The following is a 16,976-nucleotide window of genomic DNA, read 5'->3' on the forward strand; positions in this document are numbered from 1 at the left end:
ACATAACAAATCGAATCAGACAAAAAAAAGAACATAACAAATCGAAAATCGAATCAGACTATGAACATGTGCCCCTATTTCACATCTATAGAACCGTCGGTAAGGATTGTCATCAGTTCTCGAATAGAATATCACAACCCCTTTCCCGCACCAGCACCTAGATGGCACCCCGTACGAATGTCGCCTTGAAGTATTCATGGGTGTGAGAAACTGATTCAGAGAGAAAAAGGAGATTGAAGGAAAATAAGATCTGAAAAAATGTGAAAAGTCGGGTTTCATTGCTGAGTTGATCTTAAATATGTCGGGTTTTAGGTATATTGTGGATCTAGTTCTGGTCCGGTTTGATTGTTGAGTTGGATCAAAAGTCTGGTTTACAAGAAGCCAAGTTAAGTGTATTACATTTGATTCGATTTATTTACTCCTACGGGATGATCTAGTAAAACAGCTTTGACAACTGTTCTTGTAGTCTTGTTCCGTGTTTTGGTTTCATTTAGGGTATGTTTAGGGTTTATGCTAGGGTTGATTGTGGTCTTGTTCCGGGTTTTGGTTTCGTTTAGGGTATTTTAGGGTTTTAGTTAGGGTTCTAATTTAAAACAGTGTTAAATTCTAGCATTCTTCAGCTAAAAACTCTTAATAATAAAACCACAAAATGTACATCAGATTAGAAGAGTCGATCCTAAAAATCATAATAAAACACTAGAGGTTGTACAATAGACTAAGCATTCTTGTTCCTAAAAATGATAATAAAACACTAGAAGTTCTACATCAGATTAAGCAATCTTGTTCATTACATTAGAACTAGAAACCAAGCAGTCTCATAGAATCTCCTCTACAGTCGAAGAGAGACACTCTGGGGATTGATACTTTGACATCCTGTCAATCAATTCCGGATCATTAGCTGCTTCCCAAAGATCCCATAAAATCCTGTGGCGAGCTTCGATAATGTTACCATCATGCAACAACGACAACTCCAATCCAAGCGCATGGCACTCAATGAACTTCACTGCATAGACGCCACAGTCACATGCACTTTTATTCAGATTCCCAACGGGGACATAGGAAACAGTATATGCACCGACTGCGAAATCCTTCTGGTGTCTCATAGGCTGAACTGCCTTGACAATACGCGGAATAAGGTTTGCGAACCCATCCACCTCCTTGTACCTTTTCCTACCCGAGCAGTCGAACACATCAATGCTCCTCGTCATGAAACTGATGCACAAGGCGATCCAATGATTCCCACTGACATAAACATGGACATACAGCCGATCCACATTTATATTCCATATCTCATGTGTCCTGCCATGTGGTGGAAGGACCCCTTTACCGTACTGCAGTAGCAAATTATGAAGCATGTAGCTCTTTCTACCCTGAGCTTCTAAATGACCATACTCTTTTTTAATCATATTGCTGAAGACGACAGTCATGAAGGCGACACGATGAGGTCTCCATCGTTTCAAAGATGTTCTCTCCCGGAATACGTACATTGCGGCGTCAATCTCCTGCATATTTCGAAAATCTTAGCACACACAATGTATTTAAAAGACACAAATGGAAGCTAATAGTCTCTAAAGTTTACCAAGCTATCAACCCACTCGGATTTATCCATAAGACGATTAGCAATCTCAAAATCTAAAGTGGCAGGTCCAATCCGTAGACGTCTGAAACCAAATACAATGATAAAATTATTAAACAATTATACATTTTATTTAAAATATATCAATACATGACAGATGAATGAGAATAGAGTACTTACGTGGAGGAAGTTGACCAAATTCTAACTTTTTCCCAATCCTCTTCACGGAAAAACACCAACGCGACATCTGGCGAGTCTTCTTTGGTTCGATCTATTTGCTCATCATTCCACTCAATTATACATTTTATTTAAAATATATCAATACATGACAGATGAATGAGAATAGAGTACTTACGTGGAGGAAGTTGACCAAATTCTAACTTTTTCCCAATCCTCTTCACGGAAAAACACCAACGCGACATCTGGCGAGTCTTCTTTGGTTCGATCTATTTGCTCATCATTCCACTGCAGTGGAGCCATGTTAAACGGTTTCGATTTACTTAACGTCTCAACTTTCACTTGAGACAGATCAAAACCGTCAACAAATGTAGCTTGGGACAGGTCCCGCAAGTCTTGTGTACTCAATCCAAAATCAAAATCCTAGTTTCTGTAGCAATCTTTTTTCCCATCCTATTCATTAAAATTTAAAACAATGCATATAAGAAGAAGCCATTTATTCATAACACAAACAAAGCATTACATTCATAGAGTTTAATACACAAACATTCAAACATATTACACTTTAGAAACCTATTACACAAAGTTTCACATTCCATATTACATAATATTACACAGTCAATATAAAGTTCCATAAGCCTAGCACACCCTAACTCAAGCATCGTAGTTCCAAGTTCATCAAGTTCTACACTTTCTCTTAGGTAGTACCTTTTTTGTTGGAGTAGGTTGATCGCCTTTGCGCTTAGGTTGAGCTTGAGCGCCTTTGCTCTTAGGTGGAGCTTCCTTGGCTTTGCTGTTTAGTGGAGCTTCTTCAGTTTCTTTCTTACTAGGATAGCTTCCTTCACGGAGCTTCTTCAGCTTCTTTCTTGCTAGGATAGTTTCCTTCACCAATCAAACTGATTGCGTCCCTGAGCTGTGAAACATCAATCTCCATCTTCCCCATCCTCTCTGTAAACACCCTCTCCATATTCGCCATTTGCATACTGAGCACATCTCCCAATGAAGTGACAGATGTGCGGATAAGACCCTCAATGAAACTCATAGTTTCAGGACCAAAAGTCAGAAACTTTTCTGCTGATCGCTTACACAGCACCTTCTTCTTTCTTGTCTCTGCTCCTTCATCAAGAAACTTTCTCTTGCCTTTTCCTGCAACCTTAACCGAAGAGGTCTCCTCATCTGCTACAACGTCCGTATGATCCACGCTCTTATCAGCTTCTGACCCTCTATCATGGCAGTCGGGTTCCTCCATTTTAGACTCTTCAGGGTCTAAAACTGGCCAGTCTGTGTTGCTCCAATCATACTTGTTCCTGATCCTCCCCAAAACAAGGTCCACTCGTTCATCTTCCATCTCACCCTCCCTTGTGTACTGAGCATCTAGAAACACATCACCATTACCAGTCACTGATATGACCGAGAAGAAGTTATCCTGCAAACAGTTAAAACATGAAAATCCAAACAAAATATATACAACAACCATATAAAAGAAAAAAACAGAGAGAATGTTACCTTCTTAGTTAAGGAGTCCTCGAGCTCAATGATGTCTTCATAAGAAACTTTTGCAACTCCTTTCCAATTGCCACACCTTGGACCTTTGAAGCTGTCTGAGACTCTTCTGCCTAATATTTCTCCAAAATCAGGAATTGCCTCCATAATCCAAATCTGGAGAGCATAGGAGAAACCCTCGAAAATGTAGCTCTCCTTCTTACCCAACTTCTTCATTGCCTTCTCAATCGAACTCAACAGGAAATCATACGAGTGAAGACCCCAATGGAACTTCCGAACCTTGTCAAAATCCATCACCAACTTGATGTACATATGAGGGATGGACACCTTCTCATCTCTCCCCATCACCACACCCACTATTACACACAAGTAGATCAACCTCATCCTATCAAGCCGCGTCCAAGTGTGAACTTCTTGTAGATGAACCTTTCTGATCGACTGCAAGGTGATCTTAACCTATCTGCAGTAGGTTACTCCAAAAAAACCCCGTCGTTTTTCCAGTTCACTACGTCACTGTTAGTTTCCCGTGTAATCTTGAGGCCTGTCACAGCATGGTACTCCTGAAGCGAAAACCGGAGAGGCGTCCTCGCAAAAACAAACCACTTCTCATGCAGCTTTGAGGTAATCAGCAGCCTACATATGAAGCTATCCACTAGTTTCCCCGAGAACTTGAGATCATTTTCGGCAATAGCCATGATATGTGTGAAAACATGATCTCGCTTGACATCATCGTACTCTGCACACATAGCTTTCTTAAGATCTCTGATAAATTCTATGCGGCAACTGTTGTTGATCTTCTTAACCCGAGGTTCTGAACCCTCTGCATACAATCGTTTGGGTAGCTCAAGCTCCATATCTACAAAAGATAATAAAAGACATGGTTGTTAACACCAAAAGACATAACAACAATATCAACAAACGTCCGAAACAAGCGTAAGAGTGAAACTGAGCCAAACACAAGATAATAATGAAAAGCAAAACACCATCGTCTAATCAAATTTAGAAACACATTTGATCTATTAATCAAATAAGACAAGTCAATCTCCATCTAGCAATCAAATCAGCAAACTAAGACGAAATCAATTCAAAAACGCATACACACATCAAATAATAACCGAATCGAGGAACAGGAAATAAAGAAAGATCGGACGTAATACCTTAGCTTAACGCGATTTCAGAGAAAGAGAGAAGCAGAGAGAACCGTCACGAAGCGACGCGGCGGGAAGAGGAGGAGATACGCGGATAAAGGCGGATAGAATCGACGAGGCGGCGAGAGGAGAAGTGACGCGGAGTGAGGCGGAGAGAAGCGGAGAGGTCGCGAGAAGCGGAGAGGCGGAGAGAGGTGGATAGAAGTGACGAGGCGGCGAGAGGAGGAGAGACGCGGAGAGAGGCGGAGAGAAGAGGAGAGGTCGCGAGAAGCGGAAAGGTGGAGAGAGATGGAGAGAAGCGACGAGGCGGCGAGAGGAGGAGAGACGCGGAGAGAGGCGGAGAGAAGAGGAGAGGTCGCGAGAAGCGGAAAGGTGGAGAGAGATGGAGAGAAGCGACGAGGCGGCGAGAGGAGGAGAGACGCGGAGAGAGGCAGAGAGAAGAGGAGAGGTCGCGAGAAGCGGAGAGAGGTGGAGAGAAGCGGATAGGCGGAGAGACGGAGAGGATGATAGAGAAGCTTCGGTGGTTTCCGTCGTTGATTTCACCGGAGGGAACACAACTAAGCAGACACAATCGCCATGTTCTTCGCCGTTGAAGAGAGAGGCGGAGAGACCAAGAAGAAGAAGTTTTTAGGGTTAGGGAAATCAAATGTTTCTACACTTTTTGTTCTGATTTTTTTTTTTCCCGGCAACTTTATTAAACCAACATTATCATATTTTTTTAAATACAATTAATTATGTTTAATAAATTAAGGGAATTAATTAGAGGTTACTTTTGGTATTATGGAAAACATTATACTATATGGATAACTTGAAATTGGATTTATACTACAGGGACAACTATGATGTTTTCTTGTTCTCTTTTAGCAATTTTTCCTATTTGTTTTTGGGTGGGCCTAACTTCGCGTTGCACTTACGGTATCAAAAGTTATACTACTGTATAAAAAACGCGCTTCGTTCCTTCCTATCATGTGGCCGCCGATTGCTCCATTCACATCGTACGCGACGTCGTTTTAAGTCTTAATAACTCGTATAATCCGACGGCTGAGAGTTGTAGTATCACTTTTTGTAAACGAATCATCTGGCGTCCATTTCCTTGCTTTCAAAGATTCCCCATGGAGTCAATGGTTGATGTGACCATGAGTTTTTCTTTACGTACATGTACATCATAAGAGACTTGTACAAGAGGCTTGTTTGAACTCTTTGCATTTTCTGATAAATTTGGGGTTTTCTTTGCGTCTCATTAGTTAAGGAAATTTGGTTTGGTTGGAATGAATAAGCTTTGCAAAATTATATTAGAACAACATAATATTTAAGTGTTAATTAGAATTAGTTGATGGTGATGACTGATGACCCATGTCAAGCCCACTTTCCTGGCCCAAAATTTGCACAATTCACATATGTATCAATTTAACTAGAAGGTCCAGACAAGGAAACACATTTACCGGTCTACAAAATATTGTAAGCAATACTCGAGTCAACAAATGCACAAAAAAATAGTTGAGTCAACAAATGTTTTATGCATCAGAAAAATAAAATTGATACAAACATAAAAAGAAAAAATATTGTGTTAAAAGAGAGGTTTAAGATACACTTGGTGATCATATTCGTGTCTTGGTACTTTATTATAGTGTTTCTGGAAGATTTGCATGAAGCAAAATACTTGAGAAGCTCCAGTGATTGGATGTCTCTATTAGTTACAAAGATATGACAAACTGATGATATGTAAATAAAAATACAAACGATAAGAATAAGAATCCAGAACATGGATTCGTCCGGGCCCGGCTCAACACTGTTCTGTTCGGGGTCTTAGGGCAATTTTTTTTTTACCCTTTAAAATTTAAATCATTAATATTTTGTAATGAAAATAAAATTATATACATATCAAAAAATTTTGGGTCCTTTTCAATTTTATGTATTATATTTTTGATTTTTTTATATATAAAAATATAGATTTATAAAAAAATTGGATCCTTTAATTATTATTATACGGGAGACACGGGCTTGGTCCCGGGACGGTCACATCGCTTGTACCCCTAATGAACCGGCCCTGGATTCTTCTACCTCTGATGATAACATTAGTTTTTAAGCAAGGGATTGAGTTTGAGGAAATAGATTTAGCGGCTGCAGCGATGTTTTCTTAGATCTTGTCAAAGACATGACAAAAATAGTAGTTGTAAAACACCCATGCCTAAATTTGAGGAGCTTGCAACCAGTAATCCAGTATCCTCCCTCCCTAGAGAGTTTTTCTTAGTTGCTGCCTTCTGCTTTATTATACTTTGTTTTATACTGCTAAGCTAGATGATATGGTTAACTAAACCGTGTGTGCATTTAATAAAGGAGGGGCTTCCACATCTATTTGATTATCTTCTTTGTCCGAAACCTTAAGTCCAAAACTTCCATTTTTGAGCTGCTTGAACCATTTCTTCTGCTTCGGTTGCTCAGCACTTATTGCAATGGCAACGTCATTAGGGAAGAGATCACATTTCACAAAAGCGTGCACCACCGTCAATACCAGGACACCTATCACCATCAGAGTTGCTGCTCCAGACATCACAATCGACAAGACCTGAGTTGCTACTCCGGTGACTTCCCCTGAGTATTTTATCGTCGCAGTGGCCACCGCCGTCATAGGAAACGTGTAAGCCCACCAAGCTAGCGAGAATCTGCCATTTCACAATATATAAAAATCAGATTACATTTAATTTATTTGGTTTCTAGACTTATAATTAGTTATAAATAACTAACTTGAATCCACGGAAAAAGTTGATCCGCACAACCTGAAAGAAGAACCACAACAAGTGAAGTGATTAACATTTCTTGTGTAGCAAGCAACTTTGCTTTGTTTTCACTACAACTTTGTTAGTGAAGAAGAAAATTACCAGAGAGAAGTACAAGAACAAGGAAATGAAGTAGTAAAAGCGGGAACCAAGATCGAAAGAGCCACAAAGCTGTGTCCAAGCCATTGAAGCGACAGCCGGTGCAGCCACGAAGAGGAAAAAGACAGGGTGGAGCTCTTTAGGTAATGTCTCGTTTGTGGGAAGTCTCTGATAGAGAGTCACAAACAAGACCAAATAATAAGCCAAACCAACGGCAAAGAAAAACATTGGTCCTTCTTCCAACCCCATTGATGCTCCAAGAAGTGCTCCGGCGAAGTTTCCAATAATGGCAAGGTGATTCGTAGGATTAGCAACTTTGGAGAGGCGTCTTTGTCCTCCAGACATCCACTGCCCGTAAATCTTCATTTCAAGAAACAAGACCGGAGCCATCAAGAAGTACCAAAGCATAGAGGGAAGATTCGAGGTGATGGAATGTGGGATTCCAAGTGCCATGAAGAGGACTGATATGAGAGGAGCGAAGAAGAAGTTGACTCGGATCGGATGCTTGAATTCTCTGCGAACCGCCTGGAAGAAGAAAATGGTTTTGAAGAGGTAAGTAATGGAGACGGCGACGAGGAGGACGAGAGAGATCCACCAAAGCACGTGGTTGACCACTTGCGTCAAGTGCAAGAATCTCTCAGCGTTTGTGGTTGCTAAGGTCTTCCACATGATGGCTTGACTGCTTACTCCAAGACACATCCCGTACGATGTTATTGGAAAGCGTAGAAGAAACGGCCACGTTTTGTCCTCAGGCAAAACTATCTTCTCCTTCTCCTGTTCTTTCACCAATACAAAACATCATAAACTTCTTGAAGTAACTTTAAATCTTTGTGCACCCGTAAAAAAAAACTATTCAGAATTAAGAAAAGTAACTTTAGTTAATAAAAATGGTTTCTTAAAAATATATCAGCTTTAAAGTACGAGTGTAAGGATTATAAATATTTCTTCACATAATATATAAATAAATTCTAAACGGATATTTGACTCGATATGTGTTTGCTTTCTTCAAAGTTAATTCGTGTTTGAAGTAACAAAAAAAATCAAGAACAAGGACAAGAATAATATACCTTGAGAGTTTCAAGTTCAGGACCGTGAAGAGCGTCAAAGAATCTATCAGCGGGTAGAGATTCAGTGATCTCTTTATCCTCCTCCTGCAACGAGCTGTCAATAGGTTTTCCACGTAAATTCGATATCTGACGTTCGAGCTTCCCTGACATGGTCCTGAATAGGTCATACCTCTTGTCGTGCGAGCTCCTAAAAGCTTCTTGGTCAAGAAACATGGAACCTCTAGGCATAGACTTCGAGTGAAACGTCATGTTCCTGGGTCCCATTCGTTTCTCTAATCGTGAGAACTCTCCACAACTCGATTGACGATGGTTGTCTAATAGATCTGGAGTTGCTGGAGAAACTGAAGAACTAGCCGATCTCGTATTATTCATCGTTTCTCTGATTTAGTACATAAACTGCACTCATAAAGATCATCCAAATACGTTACATTCAAAGATACATACTACTATACTATCTACTAGGTTATCTGTATTTAACACAAAAACCATATATACTTACAGAGAAAGTGATGGAAACAGAAGATGTAGATCTGATCAGCGTGAAGAACAGAGTAGTGATTAGGTATGGGCAGGGGACAGTGGCTGCCCCCCATATATAAGTCAATTAAGTCCACCGAGAGACCAGAATATACTGTATATGTGCGGTAGAACGGGATAGTTACGTAAAGATAAAGTGCTGTTCAGATAAAGTTTTATAGCTGTCGAAAGAAAGAAAGATAAAGTTTGATGTCTTTGCACTTTTGTTTGTATTCAAGCAGTTGTGTTTTGACTAGTACTGCGTTGTCTACAAGCACTTTTAATTGTCTTATCTGTTCTGTGCTTCATCAAGCGGTGATTTTTGGTCCGAGATTTGTCCCATGCTATTGCCAAAAGAACCTATTACTATTAGTGCAACAATATAAACGACTGTGAAGAGTATACAAGAACCTTCGCGTAAAATATACAAACAATCAGGTTAAGAAATTCGGCGATAATTGTTCCTTCGAATTTGTGTTTGGACTCCAAAGTCAAATAGTCAACGAAAGAAGTAGCTCTTTGCCCTCTCGGGTAGCCGCGTCTGTGTTTTCCACTATTATCCGTACATTCAAAATGAAGTCGAATATTCTATGTTTTTATTCATGAATTTAATATAAAACAGTTTGTGCTTATGATTTTTCTGCCTTGTTCGGAGTACATTAAATTAGTTATGTGTTACAATAATGTTGGGCTTACAAATACTAATTAATCATAGAACAGTAATGGGCCTTTCAAATACTATTTTCTTAAGAAATCAATATATCCTCCTAGTCTATTTTTATTAAAAACTTTCCAAATGGTTGATTTTCCCGGCAAAAGGGTTAACGACCATAAGAGTTAATGCAAGCATTTCTATAGATAGAGGACGATCGTCCCACACCCATGAAACCTATTTGTATTCTCCATCATCCACCACATTCTTATTTACCGCAAAAACAAATCATCCACTACAAAAACTTGAGAGCAAAACAAACTTGGTTATTTGAGAAAGGAAAAAAAAATAAAAATACAAAGACCACATTTTTTATTAGGGAATGCTTTTGAGTTTGAACAGAGGATTTGTTTGGAATAAATGGAGCAGAAGAGCGTGTTGTTTTCAGCGTTAGGCGTTGGTGTTGGGCTAGGTCTCGGGCTAGCGTCAGGTCAAGGTTTAGGTAAATGGGCAAACGGCTCGGTTGCTGCAGAGGATGAGCTTACAGGAGAAAAGATTGAGCAAGAGTTGGTGAGGCAGATTGTTGATGGAAGAGAAAGTAGTGTCACTTTCGATGAGTTTCCTTACTTCCTTAGGTCAAAACAACCACATTAACATTGCTTCTCCTACAAGAAAGATGCATTTATTTGATTTTGTTGGAGCCAATATTATTCTACTGAATACTGATGATGTTTTATATATGATGTTTTTTTTTTGGTACAAATGTTAAATTTATATTTGATGTTGCAGCGAGAAAACTCGGCTTTTATTGACAAGTGCAGCTTATGTTCACCTGAAGCAGTTCGATATCTCCAAGCACACACGTAATCTTGCACCTGCGAGTAAGGCTATTCTTCTATCTGGACCTGCTGGTAAACATCTCTCGTACTTTTGTGTTCCAACCTTTTGTCTCCTTGATATTATCCAAATCTAGTGTAACTTTGGTCTTGTCTCTCTTTTCCTGCAGAATTCTATCAGCAAATGCTTGCAAAAGCATTGGCTCATTATTTTGAATCAAAACTATTGCTACTAGATGTAACCGACTTCTCTATTAAGGTGATAATAACTGTTGCATATAGTTTTAATTATTTCCAACAAAAGAAGAGTTTCTAAGCTTTTATCTTTTCTTGCTCATTGATACAGATGCAAAGCAAGTACGGATGCATCAAGAAGGAACCTGTACGTTACTTTGTGATCATATGCTTTGTAGCTTAACTTTGTCTTTTGTACAGACGGTTATTGTGTTTTTTGTTTCATTCCTATTGTTTGCTAGTGTCACAAGAGGTCTATTTCTGAGATGACATTAGACAAAATGTCTAATTTGATGGAGTCTTTCTCCATGCTCACCCAAAGGGAAGAAACAAGAGGTACATACATTATCAAAATCCTTGGCCTTAAAATTGCTTTTCCCCCTAATATACCTCAAGTGTGAGCATTATTGACTTGTTGTAAATGGTAGGGACCTTGCGTAGGCTCACTAGTGGCAACGATCTTACCTCAAGGTACATTTTGCTTCTTCTTTTTTCCTTCTTGGTGTAGCTTGAAACTCTCTTGGCGGCTTTTAATAAAAGCTGGAAGAGGTAGCTTTATATGTTTTATGTAAGCTCACTAGTTCCTTTGAAGTACCAGGGGCTTTGAAGGCTCAAGTCATCCTAATCGACTGAAGCGAAATGCTTCTGCTGCTTCTGATATTAGTAGCATATCTTCCCGCTCTGCAAGTTCTGTTTCAGGTGTGGAACCATCTTCTTCTTTCCCTTCTTACGTCAAATTAGGCCTGAAGCCTCTTAAAATCTATACCTCTTGTTCTTATTTTTTTTTTCCTGTTATACACATTTCTAGCTTCAAGCAAACGCAGTACAAACTTGTGCTTTGATGAGAAACTTTTCCTTCAGTCACTTTACAAGGTCTTGGTTTCGGTTTCTGAAACCAATCCCATAATAATATACCTAAGGGACGTTGAGAAGCTTATTCAGTCAGAAAGGTTCTACAAGTTGTTCCAGAGGCTCTTGACTAAGCTTTCTGGTCCTGTTTTACTTCTCGGATCAAGACTATTAGAACCCGAAGATGACTGCCAAGAAGTAGGAGAAGGCATTTCTGCTTTGTTTCCTTACAACATCGAGATCAGACCCCCAGAGGATGAATCTCAGCTCATGAGCTGGAAAACTAGATTTGAAGATGACATGAAACTGATTCAGTTTCAGGACAACAAGAACCACATAGCTGAGGTTCTTGCGGCTAATGATCTCGAATGTGATGACTTAGGTTCCATATGCCATGCGGATACAATTTTCCTAAGCAGCCACATTGAGGAGATTGTTGTTTCTGCAATCTCTTACCATCTGATGAACAATAAAGAACCTGAATACAAAAACGGGAGGCTTGTAATATCTTCCAACAGGTACTAGGAATAATAATGGTCTCTTTTACGCCTGCGGTTTCGGTTTATTTGGTTTGGCCACAATCCCACCGAAGTGAACCGGGAAAATTGATTCGGTTAGGATTTTCTGTTAATCTTGATTTTGAATTTTGTTTCTAAAAACCGATATACTTTTTGGTTTTTGGTTAGAATTTGGTATAATTTTCTAAAAAATATTGAATATTTTTGGTTAATTTCGACTATTTTCGTTTATTTAAAAATAATAATAATCAAAAAACAAACCGAAAGTTGAATAATTTTTCAAAACCATATCGAACCAAACAAGACTCAAAACCGAAACTGAACCGAAAATCAAAAATTTCGGTTCGGATCGGCTGGTTCAGTTTGGACAAAATCCGCAGGCCTAATCTCTTCAACACAAATTTTTTTACACCTTCTGATTAAACGGTTCTGCACCAGCTTGTCCCATGGACTGAGTATATTCCAGGAAGGTAGCAGATACCCTGAGGGCTCCTTGAAGCTGGATAGAAACACTGACTCCAAGGTATTCACATCTCTGACCATGTGCTTTTCAAATCTTAAAGTAACTTAAATATTACTGGCCCTGGTGCAGGGAGAAGAAGGTGAAGAGATAGTAAAGAGTGAGTCCAAATCTGAGACGGTTTCTGAAAACAAAAATGATTTAGAAAGATCGATTCCTGCAGCAAAGAATGAATGTCCCCTACCTCCAAAAGCACCTGTAAATGTAAACTAAAACATACTATTCAAACATTCATATCTCAAATGTATTTGCCTTACCTTACAGGTTTTGGTTTTGTAGGAGGTGGCTCCTGATAATGAATTTGAGAAGCGGATAAGACCAGAAGTTATCCCAGCAAATGAGATTGGTGTGACCTTTGCTGATATAGGCTCACTAGATGAAACCAAAGAATCACTTCAAGAGCTTGTAATGCTTCCTCTCCGTAGGCCTGACCTTTTCAAAGGTGGTCTCCTCAAGCCCTGCAGGGGTATCCTCCTCTTTGGACCACCTGGTACTGGTAAAACTATGATGGCAAAGGCCATTGCCAACGAAGCTGGAGCTAGTTTCATAAACGTCTCAATGTCTACAATCACTTCAAAATGGTTTGGAGAAGACGAGAAGAATGTGAGAGCTTTGTTCACCTTAGCAGCCAAAGTGTCTCCAACTATTATATTTGTAGATGAAGTTGATAGCATGTTGGGGCAGAGGACAAGAGTTGGAGAGCATGAAGCTATGAGGAAGATTAAAAATGAGTTCATGACACATTGGGATGGGCTTATGTCGAATTCAGGTGATAAGATTCTTGTTCTTGCTGCAACTAACAGGCCTTTTGATCTAGATGAAGCCATCATTAGGAGGTTTGAGAGAAGGTAAATGGATCTTGTACTTCTTTCACTTGAAACCCTGAACTTGAGTTGTACTAACTCCAGCTTTTGTTGGGAAACAGAATCATGGTGGGTCTTCCATCGGTGGAGAGCAGGGAGAAGATCTTGAGAACCTTATTGTCAAAAGAGAAAACAGAAAATCTTGACTTCCATGAGCTTGCGCAGATGACAGATGGATACAGTGGAAGTGACCTCAAGGTTTGACACGATTCTCATCTCGCTTTACCTATACCTGAATCTTCTCTTCATGGACTGATTATAGTGAATGTTATACAAACAGAACTTTTGCACAACAGCTGCATATCGACCTGTAAGGGAGTTGATAAAGCAGGAGTGCTTGAAAGACCAGGAGAGGAAGAAGAGAGATGAAGCAGAGAAGAGTAGTGAAGAGGGTTCCGAAGAAAAAGAAGAAGCATCTGAGGAGAGAGTCATAACGCTGAGAGCTTTGAGCATGGAAGACATGGGAGTAGCTAAAAGCCAGGTAAGTTAAGACACTTAGCTGTGTTTGATGATCTTGTGCAGAAAAGAAAAGCTAATTGATTTGCATTTGCAGGTTGCTGCTAGTTTTGCAGCAAAAGGAGCAGGGATGAATGAACTAAAGCAGTGGAATGATTTGTATGGAGAAGGAGGCTCCAGGAAGAAGGAACAGCTCTCTTACTTTCTTTAATAGCCCTAAAACACTCCTCTATACATCTCCCACAAAGTTTTCATCTCTCTGTGTCTGATATTCCATTAATTAGTATTACCTTATTAAACATTATTCTGTAAATAAAACATGTACAGTTAATTTATCACTTCAATCTTATTAATATAAAGTTTAACTGTTTATGTCTTGCTGAATGCTCTTGCTAAAGATTACATGAACAACATCAATGAAACTCAACAAAACATAGTATACGGTTTTTGGTTTACTGTGGGAGATTCTGTGTTGATGAAGTGAATAGATGCATAACCGCAGACCAATAGCCAGCCAACTGCATTTATAATAACCAAACCAACTTCTTAGTTAAAAGCCTTTTCTTGTCTCAGCAAGACTGAGAGAAGTTAAAGAATAAAAATACCTGAGCTAGAATACCCTTTCCTGTTTGAGCTTCGATGACAAGCCCTATCAAGAGCCCTATGATTGCCCAGGCTCCGTTTATAGCTTCTATTTCGCGCCTTCGCTGTTGCCTCTCTTTGCCTTTGATCTCTTCCATTTGCTTACTAGCTAGCCGCTTGGCCTCAAGAGGGTCTACCATGATTACTTCTTTTTTGGCCTTTACTCTCCCCGGAGGAGGGGATGATGCCTACAAGAACACTCGGTATGGAAGAAACTTGTAAACTCATTGGACACTCAGCAACCATTCACAGTTTCCTCAGACTTAACCATCCTACTAGCACTAACAAGGGATAATAAAGTATAACGGAGAGCTGCATCCTTTTGTTTAGTTTTTGACCATTTATTTGCGTATGGAACAGATAATCTATCACGGCAAAAAGAGGCTAAGGTCATACATTTGGATTTGCTAGGACTCGAACTGCTCCACCTCTGACCCTTGTTCCCACCACCTTCGCATCTTGGTGTCTTCTTAGTCCGTTAATGAAAAAACATACAACGGTATTATGATCTTATTACTAGCTTAGATAGAAAATTTTCATAAAATAATTCAAGAGACAAGGTACGGACATATAAGCATGAAAAAGAAAAGCAAGATGCAGAAAAAGGGGAATGCTTATTCCCGTGAAAAAAATAATAATCAATGGTTCTAATTAAACAAATACACCAAAAGAGTGTGAAGAGATGGGTAACAACAATAAGTAAACTTGTCCCAAACGCAAGAGCATACATTCACATTACAAGTATGATATGTGACATGAAACAGATCCAAAATGGAACAACTAAACCGTTACCAGGCAATACACATAAACAACATCTTAACCCAACCAGTAAAAAAACACAGTTCCAACATTCATTTACACAGGAAAAAGAAATCAAAATCACAGTTGGAGAAAGCTCACTAGTGGCAGTTACCCAAACTTAATAGTTGGTTATACAAATTCAAATTTAAAAAACAGACAATTTAGTGGCGCATAACAGCAGAAAATCATAACCCTGAACACTAAAAATTACCAGGCAGAACACTACATAACGCTGTTCATTCCGAAAGTTCAAAACTTCACCAGAATTAGAGAACGGAGAGATGGAAGTAGTAAACACGTGAATGAGAAAATGAAAAGAGAGACTTACAAGAGAGAAGAGGGAGAGGAAGGGATCGTGAAGCGTCCATGGAGATTCGAAGAAGAAAGCGGGGAGGAGGAGAAGAAGATAGGAGGCGTTGAAGAGAAAGACGTCACCACCATTTCTAAGCCTTTCATATTTTTTCCAAGCGCTTTACGCTGTTTTATATGGTTCGGTAAACGAAACCAAATGGCCAGTGGAAAACGCTGCCGTTTCTGTCCACCAACAAGAAAGAAAGAATACAAGAATATCTTTAAACCTTATCCATTATCCAATAAAAGTTCCAATTTGTATACACGGCAGTGAGTAGACTAACACCAAAACACTTCTCGTCTATGCAAATTGACTGCCAAGAATATGGATAAAAATTGGACAAATGAAAAGATTTACATCTGGACATGGATCAGGAGGTAATAGGAAGGGAGAGGAGGAGCCGTTGTGGCTTGTTGAGGTATAGAGCTTGCCACGCTGGCTCAGCGCTCTCTTGCTCGAACCAACTTTTCATGTATAGCCTCTTCGCTGCTTCATTGTTGACCGTCACATGCACGTACATATCCGTTATCCCTGAGCCATATATCACAACTCTCTTTTTCTTACAAGTCCAATTTCGAAAGTGTGATGGGTTTGATGAAAACATTTCTTACCCCATTCTCTAGCAACTACTTTAGACTTTTCATTGAGTTTGTAACCAACTCCGTTACGATGCAGCTCTCTGGCAACACAGACGTTGCTCAAGTACGCCCTAGCAAAATCTACATTAAAAAAAAAAAACAAAAAAAAAAGGGACTATAAGCGCTTCTCACTTTGTCTACAATCATCAGATTTAAGTTTAGCATACAAAAATACCTCTGGTTTAGTTCCAGAGATTTCATCAGGAAGCCAACGACATTGGTTAAGAATCAAGGCTCCCCACCACAACTCTATCTTCTATCCCATCAGAGAACTGATAAAAATTTTACCGACAGCTAAAGCAAATGAAGCATAGACAACCGAAATGTGAAGTCTACCTTACTAACTCTTAACAGAGATGAACATGTAAAACAAGAAGACCAATTGAATAAACAGACCTTACATACTGAGGTCAAGTCTTCAGAAGCTAAGGTTGATAGTTGCGACAACGGAAGGGTAGCGTTTAAACAGGATACACGCGTAAAAACCTCTTTCCCGAAACTCTATCCTTAAGCGCTTCGAACTCACGCTCTGCCAATTATCTTCTGTGATCCTAATGAAACTTGAACATCAAAACGTAACATCAGTGTAGAGGATGGATTTGACCATCCCACAAGGCCCGAGGAATAGGAAGGCCTGGCCCGAGTTAGGAGGAACGACGGCTCGATCGGTCGGCTCGAGAGTCAGGTCTCTCGGCTTGACTCTCGAGTACTTTTAGTCGATCATCATCGACTGAAGTACGTTCGGCTCAGCA

At 39.6% G+C, this 16,976-nt stretch overlaps 5 protein-coding genes across 10 annotated transcripts in view; 1 reads left to right on the forward strand and 4 right to left on the reverse strand.

Moving 5' to 3' along the window:
- Positions 1-815: 815 nt before the first annotated feature.
- On the reverse strand, positions 816-2,056 carry LOC106332559. The gene is made up of 3 exons (XM_013771035.1): positions 1,932-2,056; positions 1,580-1,661; positions 816-1,502 (listed from the first exon to the last, which is right to left on the reverse strand). Exons 1-3 carry the CDS (start codon positions 2,054-2,056, stop codon positions 816-818), a joined length of 894 nt encoding a protein of 297 aa, XP_013626489.1.
- LOC106296513 lies at positions 1,938-3,704 on the reverse strand. The gene is made up of 4 exons (XM_013732662.1): positions 3,260-3,704; positions 2,636-3,179; positions 2,462-2,592; positions 1,938-2,148 (listed from the first exon to the last, which is right to left on the reverse strand). The coding sequence occupies exons 1-4, from the start codon at positions 3,638-3,640 to the stop codon at positions 2,092-2,094; spliced, it is 1,113 nt and encodes a 370-aa protein (XP_013588116.1). The 5' UTR covers positions 3,641-3,704; the 3' UTR covers positions 1,938-2,091.
- A 2,806-nt stretch (positions 3,705-6,510) lies between these two features.
- LOC106326919 (S-type anion channel SLAH2-like) lies at positions 6,511-9,013 on the reverse strand. 2 transcript variants are annotated; one of them, XM_013764894.1, is made up of 6 exons: positions 8,847-9,013; positions 8,517-8,743; positions 8,348-8,441; positions 7,284-8,054; positions 7,150-7,181; positions 6,511-7,067 (listed from the first exon to the last, which is right to left on the reverse strand). In XM_013764894.1, the coding sequence occupies exons 2-6, from the start codon at positions 8,717-8,719 to the stop codon at positions 6,716-6,718; spliced, it is 1,452 nt and encodes a 483-aa protein (XP_013620348.1). In that variant the 5' UTR covers positions 8,720-8,743; positions 8,847-9,013; the 3' UTR covers positions 6,511-6,715. The 2 variants fall into 2 exon arrangements, with proteins under 2 accessions (XP_013620348.1, XP_013620340.1); XM_013764886.1 differs by having other exon boundaries at positions 8,348-8,743.
- An 800-nt stretch (positions 9,014-9,813) lies between these two features.
- Positions 9,814-14,050, forward strand: LOC106308497 (ribosome biogenesis ATPase RIX7-like). Of its 2 annotated transcripts, none has more exons than XM_013745659.1 (14): positions 9,814-10,150; positions 10,305-10,426; positions 10,522-10,610; positions 10,698-10,733; positions 10,828-10,921; positions 11,014-11,056; positions 11,184-11,284; positions 11,394-11,952; positions 12,391-12,475; positions 12,545-12,676; positions 12,752-13,320; positions 13,398-13,533; positions 13,616-13,816; positions 13,889-14,050. In XM_013745659.1, the coding sequence occupies exons 1-14, from the start codon at positions 9,936-9,938 to the stop codon at positions 14,000-14,002; spliced, it is 2,496 nt and encodes an 831-aa protein (XP_013601113.1). In that variant the 5' UTR covers positions 9,814-9,935; the 3' UTR covers positions 14,003-14,050. The 2 variants fall into 2 exon arrangements, with proteins under 2 accessions (XP_013601113.1, XP_013601118.1); XM_013745664.1 differs by having other exon boundaries at positions 12,545-12,670.
- Positions 14,051-14,118: 68 nt separating this feature from the next.
- The window catches only part of LOC106308530, a 15,344-nt gene continuing 12,486 nt past the window's right edge, over positions 14,119-16,976 (reverse strand). For 2 of the 4 annotated variants that reach the window (XM_013745694.1, XM_013745689.1), the window contains exons 3-10: positions 16,621-16,784; positions 16,400-16,496; positions 16,198-16,305; positions 15,944-16,117; positions 15,563-15,768; positions 14,830-14,899; positions 14,397-14,621; positions 14,119-14,309 (exon numbers count right to left, since the gene is read on the reverse strand). In XM_013745694.1, the coding sequence (XP_013601148.1) occupies positions 14,244-14,309; positions 14,397-14,621; positions 14,830-14,899; positions 15,563-15,690 (489 nt within the window). In that variant the 5' untranslated portion in view covers positions 15,691-15,768; positions 15,944-16,117; positions 16,198-16,305; positions 16,400-16,496; positions 16,621-16,784 and the 3' untranslated portion in view covers positions 14,119-14,243. The other 2 variants (XM_013745684.1, XM_013745700.1) reach the window with 2 other exon arrangements.

This window comes from Brassica oleracea, chromosome C1 (genome assembly GCF_000695525.1).
Source record: "Brassica oleracea var. oleracea cultivar TO1000 chromosome C1, BOL, whole genome shotgun sequence".
NCBI lineage: Eukaryota > Viridiplantae > Streptophyta > Magnoliopsida > Brassicales > Brassicaceae > Brassica > Brassica oleracea.

Bases quoted from the DNA above. Each gene is read 5' to 3' on its own strand.
- LOC106332559 (XM_013771035.1), bottom strand. From the start codon at position 2,056: ATGGCTCCACTGCAGTGGAATGATGAGCAAATAGATCGAACCAAAGAA. The intron at 1,662-1,931 runs GTAAGTACTCTA...ATTTGGTTTCAG, and splicing joins ATTTGGTCAACTTCCTCCAC to ACGTCTACGGATTGGACCTG. The intron at 1,503-1,579 runs GTAAACTTTAGA...CGAAATATGCAG, and splicing joins CCGAGTGGGTTGATAGCTTG to GAGATTGACGCCGCAATGTA.
- LOC106296513 (XM_013732662.1), bottom strand. From the start codon at position 3,640: ATGAGGTTGATCTACTTGTGTGTAATAGTGGGTGTGGTGATGGGGAGA. The intron at 3,180-3,259 runs GTAACATTCTCT...AACTGTTTGCAG, and splicing joins AGGACTCCTTAACTAAGAAG to GATAACTTCTTCTCGGTCAT. The intron at 2,593-2,635 runs GAAACTATCCTA...AGCTCCGTGAAG, and splicing joins AATCAGTTTGATTGGTGAAG to GAAGCTATCCTAGTAAGAAA.
- LOC106326919 (XM_013764886.1), bottom strand. From the start codon at position 8,719: ATGAATAATACGAGATCGGCTAGTTCTTCAGTTTCTCCAGCAACTCCA. The intron at 8,055-8,347 runs GTATATTATTCT...GTGAAAGAACAG, and splicing joins CTGAACTTGAAACTCTCAAG to GAGAAGGAGAAGATAGTTTT. The intron at 7,182-7,283 runs GTAATTTTCTTC...TTCTTCTTTCAG, and splicing joins TGTTCTTGTACTTCTCTCTG to GTTGTGCGGATCAACTTTTT.
- LOC106308497 (XM_013745659.1), top strand. From the start codon at position 9,936: ATGGAGCAGAAGAGCGTGTTGTTTTCAGCGTTAGGCGTTGGTGTTGGG. The intron at 10,427-10,521 runs GTAAACATCTCT...CTTTTCCTGCAG, and splicing joins TCTTCTATCTGGACCTGCTG to AATTCTATCAGCAAATGCTT. The intron at 10,734-10,827 runs GTACGTTACTTT...ATTGTTTGCTAG, and splicing joins GATGCATCAAGAAGGAACCT to TGTCACAAGAGGTCTATTTC.